Below are 7,262 nucleotides of genomic sequence, written 5' to 3'. Positions count from 1 at the left end.
GATTGGAACCATGTGACCATATAAAATAAATAAACAAATAAATTTGCTTTCCTTTGGTGGATGAGGGCATGGTGCTAGGAGAGAGTAAAAGGCAAGATTCATATCTCTAAAAGATAATACAAAGAGGTAAAGTAAAGAATATGTCATTTCCATCTCTACATGGTTGATCATGCATGCAAATCTTTCCTTGAATGAATAGCACTATGAGAGGGGTCGTAACATGAACCATATAGAAGGTTCTTCACAGCTATTGGCTTCACCGTTAAGGCCCTCTTGAATCCTTTCCCTCTTCTTTTTTTCACTGATTTGGTGGTCGATGATCCCTACAAAGAAACAAAGAATGGAAAAGAAAGGAGAAAATTCATCTTTAAGACAAAAAAAAAAAAATTGTCATAAGAAACTTAACTAAGTACCTACAATACATTCCTATCATATATTGATTATAGTTATTGTCTATTGTGAGACATAGCTAGAAATGAGAATTTGTTAGAGAACAAAAACATATTGAGAGACCTTAGCTAACAGTTTAAGCTTTTAGGTTGAACATTTCCTTGAGATGGTATCAAAGCATGTTTGATGCCCAAGTGGTCTAGTGTTTGATCCTCTTTGTCCTATTATAATTAATTGAATTTCAGCACAATGTATGGGTTGGCTTGTACTTGTCCACCTTCAAGCTCGATGGGCTTTCATGTAAGTGCCATGTTAGAGAATAAAAATTTATCTAGGGACCTCACCTAACAATTTAAGCTTCTAGGTTGAATAGTTCACTGATAGAATTAATATTAAAGTGGTCATAGAACCATGCTAAACACTTTGTATATGTAAAGGCTTGCTTACCTCTCGTGAACAAATAGATGGAATGTTCTCCTTGCCTTCTGATTTCTCGTCTATTTTATTCTTTGCCTCTTCACTCATTCCTGCATACATGAGAATGATTTTGTTTATCTTTTGGTAAGACCAATAGTTAGAAAAGATATTTAGGTTGAGCCTCGGGATGATATAACACATCCAAGGCCTGCAATATAGAAATGATAATTTTGTTAGTTGAATATGGGTTAAATTAACTTATAACCAACCCATTTAGTATACTAGTTGAATATGGGTTAAATTAAAAGGATTTTGCTTCATTGGGTCATGAATATCCATTTGGATCAACTGCATAATAGAAATCAGATATGTCACCATCTTATCAATTGTTATTCTCACTCTCTATCTCCCTCTCCTACCAAGTTTTTTCTCTTTTGTTTCCTCTCTTCCCTATTCTCTTATTTCTCTTTCCTCTCTTTTCTTTCTCCTATAAATTCTCTCCTATCTTTCCTCATAATTCCTTCTCCTTTCCTAAAAATTTCATCTCTTTACATTCTCCTCTTTCCCTTCTCACCCTCACAATTTCTCTCCTCTTTTCTCACAATTTCTTTCTCCTTTCTCCTCTCTCTCCCCTTCCCCCTCTTTTCTCTTCTTTTATCTCACCTCCATCTTTCTTCATCATATGTTCTCCCCTCACTTCTTTCTCTTTTCTCCATCCACTTTCTGCTCCATTTCTTACTCTCTTCTCTCTCTTTCCTTCTCTCCATCCTTTTTATTAAGTCTTTTCCCCAGTTTGTTCTCTCACATATCCTCCCTTTCATTTATTTCTCTCTCCTCTCTCCTCTCTCCATCTTTTCTATCACATATCCCTCTCCAGCATTTTAGTGAATATTATTTTTTTAGCTTATGTTAACATGGTAGGGACATGTAGTAATATGGGAGAAACCCATTAAATTATTTCCATGTCATCCTAACATCATAATTTTTTTCCTATTTAAATAGTTTTAAATATTCAAGTTGGACAAAATGGGTGAGGAAGGGAAGGTTGCATCACAAGTACATATTAAAAATATGGGTTATTAACGAGCAAGGTTGGTTTATTGGTTGATTGGTCTTCAACATGAATTCAACCCAATCCATCCAATTTCCACTCCTATCCCCATAAAATGTACTCCATTGTATATAGAGCAAGCTTATGTTTACCAAGACCAGAAATAAATGTAGACTATAAGTCATTCTAGCCCATTTAAATTTCTAAACTAGGGTTAGGAAAAGGTTATTCAAATAATTGGCATTTCCAAAAGTTCAAAATTTCAAAAGCAACCATCTAGAAGGAAAGGAGAGTGATAGTGGGAGATGAACAAGAATGATGATTCATAACAAAAAGAATCCTATGTTATATTGCAAATGCATTAAAACCGACATTGGTAAAAAGGGATCAAACCTACATCAAGAATCTCAAAATGAACTTCAAATAAGAAATGGATATAAGGATAAGGAGCCAATTTGGCAAAGTTTGATGAAATTAACTATTGAAGAGGATCATATAACAGATTGGTGGAACCACATTTGCCACTTGAAAAAAAAAGTGACAATAGAAGGAAAATTTAAATTTTTGAATGATCAAGGAACATGGAGTTAGATGATGTATATGCAAGAAGTAAATCACCAATTTTAAACTACTACCCTAGATTCATAAAGTAAACCACCAACTTAAAAACCATTTGAGATATATAGTTTTATTTGTATGAATAAATTAGGCATTCCATATGTTTTTTTTTTTTTTTTGGGGGGGGAGTTAGAGAATGCCCTTTTTTGTTTATTTGCTTATGTGTTTATATTCTTATTTGGGATTGTTTTCTATGCATATAAATTTTTTAGAGGGGCGAGGATTTTACACCCCCTCATAGGTTTTGTTATGTTTATATTTAATAAAATTTTATGGTGGCCAACTGGGAGTAAATTTTGGGGCTATAAAAAAAATAGTCATTTTCAATCTAGCTCATTCTTTATTTGTACATATTCATTTATTAAATAACATAAGTATAAAAGTTATTTTTTGGTATAACAAATTATGTATTTGAAATGCATTAACAAAATATATATTTTTTATATTATCTACGTGTTAAGCAATCACCTTAAGGTAACAAACAGGTCAAACCATCTACCTTAAGGTAAATTTATAAATTTATAATTACTTGAAAGTACTACAAATAAATGTATAAACAATAAAATTTTCATAATAATTTTATTCTTAAAAATTATATCCATTTAAAGGCGTCTAATTATTATTAAATTTTCTTTAACATTTATGCTAAATTTACTATGCTAATTTAATGGGTTTTCATTCTTTTATTTTTCAGTTTTGTTTGTGTTCGGTATTATTTATGTTTAGTCTTATTAATTTATTTATATAATTAAATTTTGAATGAAGATTATGATGACTTCTTATTTTTGTTGTTGAACATTTAACATATGAATTTATTTCCTTCATACCAAAGAAGTTATTTATTTCTTATTTTTAATTTTAATTTTGTCCTTTATTATTTTAAATTCACTATTTATTTCGTTAATTTTAAAAAATTATGACCTGCTACACAATTGGTTTTACAAAAGAATAAATACAAGTTTTCCAATAATATTTATTTGTTAATTGGTCAAAGTATATTATATACTTTTTTCATACATGTATAACCCCTTATCTAGATTGACTATCTAATGAATTATGCAATTAATTATGGCAAAAGTTGCAACATTTAGAGCATTTAGGCTGTGTTTGGTTTGAAGGAAAAAGTAGGGAAAGGAAGGGAAATGTAGGGAAACCTTTACAGACCTTGCATAGGTTTCCCTTCCTTTCCCTATCTTTTCCTTCAAACCAGACATAACTAGCCTTCAATTGTATTATATCTGTAGCCTATATAAGTGTGCATGTTTGGAGACTTCATAGATTTAAGATAACTAAGGAACATGGGAGAGAGATAGCTAGGGTGGCTAATATTTATTATCTTATAAGGATGCAACCAATGTGGATCTATGCATGCCATCAATATCACTCATCATTAATTAATAAGGCGAAATGTCATGAGGACCCACCCTAAGACTATCTTTAGCTTGAGAGAGGGAAAGTTGTTAACAGAAATTCCAAAAGTAAGTTTTCAACTTGCTATTTTTCTCTTATTTTCTATCAAATCAAACATATAGCCTAAATGAATACTTGCTAATATATTGGATTAGTTGTAGCTGAGACCTGCGATCAAATCCTAGCCACCCATTGCATGTGTAAGTAGCCCTATGAATCCACAAAATAATAATAATAATAAAATGCCTGGGTGATGATCAACTGAATTACGTACCGGTGCAATTAACTACCATATTACGGTTGGAACTTAAAACAATAACAAGATTTACAAAACCATGCATTTACCTAATAAATTTCCTTCAACTTAATTGAAAGAGATTACCACGAATGCATTGTCTCCAGACAGACTTGTATTGCTCGCTTCCTTTCCATTCATATCTTAATAAACAAAATAACATAAAACAAAAGTTTATATGAAGAAAACTCACCATCTGCATCAGAATTTCCTGTGTTCATGCCCAAGTCAAAGTCATCGGAGCCACCAAATGAAACAAAATACCTAAAACTGGGAGACCCTGGGGCAAGCTCATTATCGTAATAAACTGAAGAAGCTCTCTCTTCTCCTTCATTTTGTTCCTCTTCCCCATCCTTCACTTCTCCTTCTGCATTCTCTATCTCAACATTGTTTTCTGTTACAAAATGCACCTCATCATCAGCCAACCCATTTTTATTGTCGCTTTCTAGAGATGAATGCACCTTTTCTAACTCTAAATCCTTCCAACGAGGAGACGAGTCACGCTTATGGAGGTGATGATCATCTACAAAATCACTTGAAGAGTTGTTGGCATCCTCTGCTACACCATTTCTAAGAAGGTTTTTGGTGGAGAGAGTGCCAGAGAGAGTGTCATCCTTATTTCTGTGTGTGTTTCTACGATGTGTAATGGCATTGATACCACGTCCCAGGGGTTGCCGAAGTCCGAATGGCATCACATTATTGAATCCCGACTCGAACTTCGATGCCCTGCAACCCATTGCGGAGGAGAGAAGTGAGAAATCCTAGAAGGATGGAACACCAAAGAAAACAAGATCATGAGAACTAGGGGTCAAAATAAGGGGTTGAACGAGAATTTCGGGTGAAACACACATCCAGATTTAACTCATATATGCTGCCACCGTACCGTCATCACATGCAATCCCAATCTAATATATATATATATATTAAAGGAAAGTCTTTGGGATCAGAGAGCTTCTCCCTCAACAAGTGGCATCTTATTTTATCAAAAAAGAGCATCTCAAAAGTTGTTACTCCTTCTTCAAACATGTGTCTACCCACCCCACCCAAATATATGATAGTTACCTCCACTAAAAAGCAAAAAAAAAAAAAAAAAACTCATTTAAAATGATGTAAGATCCATGAAGTAGTAGTATATTATTTAGAAATAAAACTCGATTTAATCTCTTAATTGGATTAACAAATCCATACATAAAATATCAAATAAAATGATAACCAAAATTTACACATAGAAAATGGATGTCAAACAAAAATTATTTGAATACATAAATGAATGAAAGTAACATTAGAATAATGGCCTCATACTTAATACGGGGGGGGTCATTCTAACGAAGCCCTCAAACAAAAAGTGGTTATTCCTTCCTCATACATGATGCATGTGCCTACCACTCAAATGGTAGTCACTTGCAATCTCAAAAAAGTTAGTAGTAGATACCTCCGTTAAATAGAAAAAAATATCAAATGATGCAGGATACATAAAGTTGGGTATTATTTAGAAATAAAACCTAATTTAATTTCTTAAATTAAATAACAAATCTATACATAAAATGAAAATGGGTGTCAAACAAAATTTAATTGAATGGGGCCAATATTCTGATATTTTTTAGTTATCAAAATTGTACTTAGGCTATGTTTGGGAGTACTTAAAAATAAGTGCTTATTTGGGCTGTGATGACACCATTGAGCATTTATTGGCGTTTGGAAAATAAGTGCTTATTTTAAAAATAAGTTCTCATTTCTTAAACCCAAATTTCCAACTTGTTTTAAGTGCTTAAACAATAAGCACTTGTTCCATTTTTTTCTACCAAAACTATCCCCAATAAATTTTTATAATACCATTAATGCCCTTTGAATCTAAAAGCCTAGGGTTTGGCCCATCAGCACAATCTTCTCCATTGCCCTCTACAACCAACAAATTCTTCTCCTTAGTACAGAGGGTCATCTTCTAGTAAAATATGAAGATAACATGTTTGAAACAAAAATCAGTTGATGTTTTGTTTTTCCTTTCAAATTTTGGTTCTTCTCATTTCATTGGGGTTACATGTCATGAAAGTGACAATGAAAATTTTCTTGTCCAAGAATCTCTAGTTATCCTTTGGATTCCTAATCATCTTCAAGCATGCAAATACAGATTATGTATATTTATATGTACATAATCCAAGGTGGATCTAGCTTTTGATCTTATTAACAGATAAACAATGGATGTGGAGTGGGAAAACACAACAATGAATGAGAGTCAAATTTAATGGTTATTTTTAGAGGATTTAGTTCTCTTACATGGACCCCTAGAGGGAAATTTTGGCTTTCCATACTAGTTAGCCTATCATTTTCCAACATGATTCTCTACATGATATGTAGACCTTGTAACTCCCCACACGGAACAAAGTGTATTTTAAAATTTAAATACTAGCTTTTTAAGGTAGTAGAATTAAGGGGTGGGGATAAAGTAGGGTGTACATGATACCAATGGTTAAATGGCTAGGCTTTCCACAGACTTTATACCGAGCTTAAACAATAGCAGCTAAAAGTAAATAGAATAGATAAATGTTATAGCCTACAATCAACTTAGTGGTTCTATAGTTAAACAAATAAATATAAATACTAGAAGTAAATTAACTACAAAAATTACAAGGGTAGCTGAATGTAAATAAGTAAGAAAATAAATGGTAGTTGCATTAGTGGTCTGTGTTTTAATAGAAATGAGAGAGAGAGAGAGAGAGAGAGAGAGAACTAACCACTAATAGTAGCAGAGAGAATGACCTACTACAAGATGATAGATAAGATGAGGACTAGCTATCCAAGTTCTATCAACTTGAGGTTCAAGTAGTTGTGAGCTACTACTGAAATCTCAAGAACAAGTTAATTGTTGAAAGTAAACATAGTTGAATAATAAATAGGGTAAATTTCTTTAATTATCCCTACTATTTAACTAATTAACAAACTATATCCTTACTGTTTAACTATTGTCTTAAAGTACCCTCAAGTTTTCTAACAACTGTCATCATTGTTAAATATTGGCAAAAAAAGAAAAATATCAAATTTACCCTCAATTATTTCTCAAATTTTCAAAATAAAACCCAATTG

At 32.4% G+C, this 7,262-nt stretch overlaps 1 protein-coding gene across 1 annotated transcript; it reads right to left on the bottom strand.

Annotated features, from left to right (window-relative positions):
- LOC148800880 (nuclear polyadenylated RNA-binding protein) lies at positions 1-4,972 on the bottom strand. Its single transcript, XM_088904391.1, has 3 exons — positions 4,375-4,972; positions 838-917; positions 1-323 (listed from the first exon to the last, which is right to left on the bottom strand). The coding sequence occupies exons 1-3, from the start codon at positions 4,916-4,918 to the stop codon at positions 168-170; spliced, it is 780 nt and encodes a 259-aa protein (XP_088760517.1). The 5' UTR covers positions 4,919-4,972; the 3' UTR covers positions 1-167.
- Between the last annotated feature and the right edge of the window lie 2,290 nt (positions 4,973-7,262).

This window comes from Nelumbo nucifera, chromosome 4 (assembly GCF_055504915.1).
Source record: "Nelumbo nucifera cultivar China Antique chromosome 4, China Antique-T2T, whole genome shotgun sequence".
Taxonomy (NCBI): domain Eukaryota; kingdom Viridiplantae; phylum Streptophyta; class Magnoliopsida; order Proteales; family Nelumbonaceae; genus Nelumbo; species Nelumbo nucifera.
The sequence above is the reverse complement of the archived record's forward strand: the minus strand, read 5'-3'. Positions and strand labels throughout refer to the sequence as shown.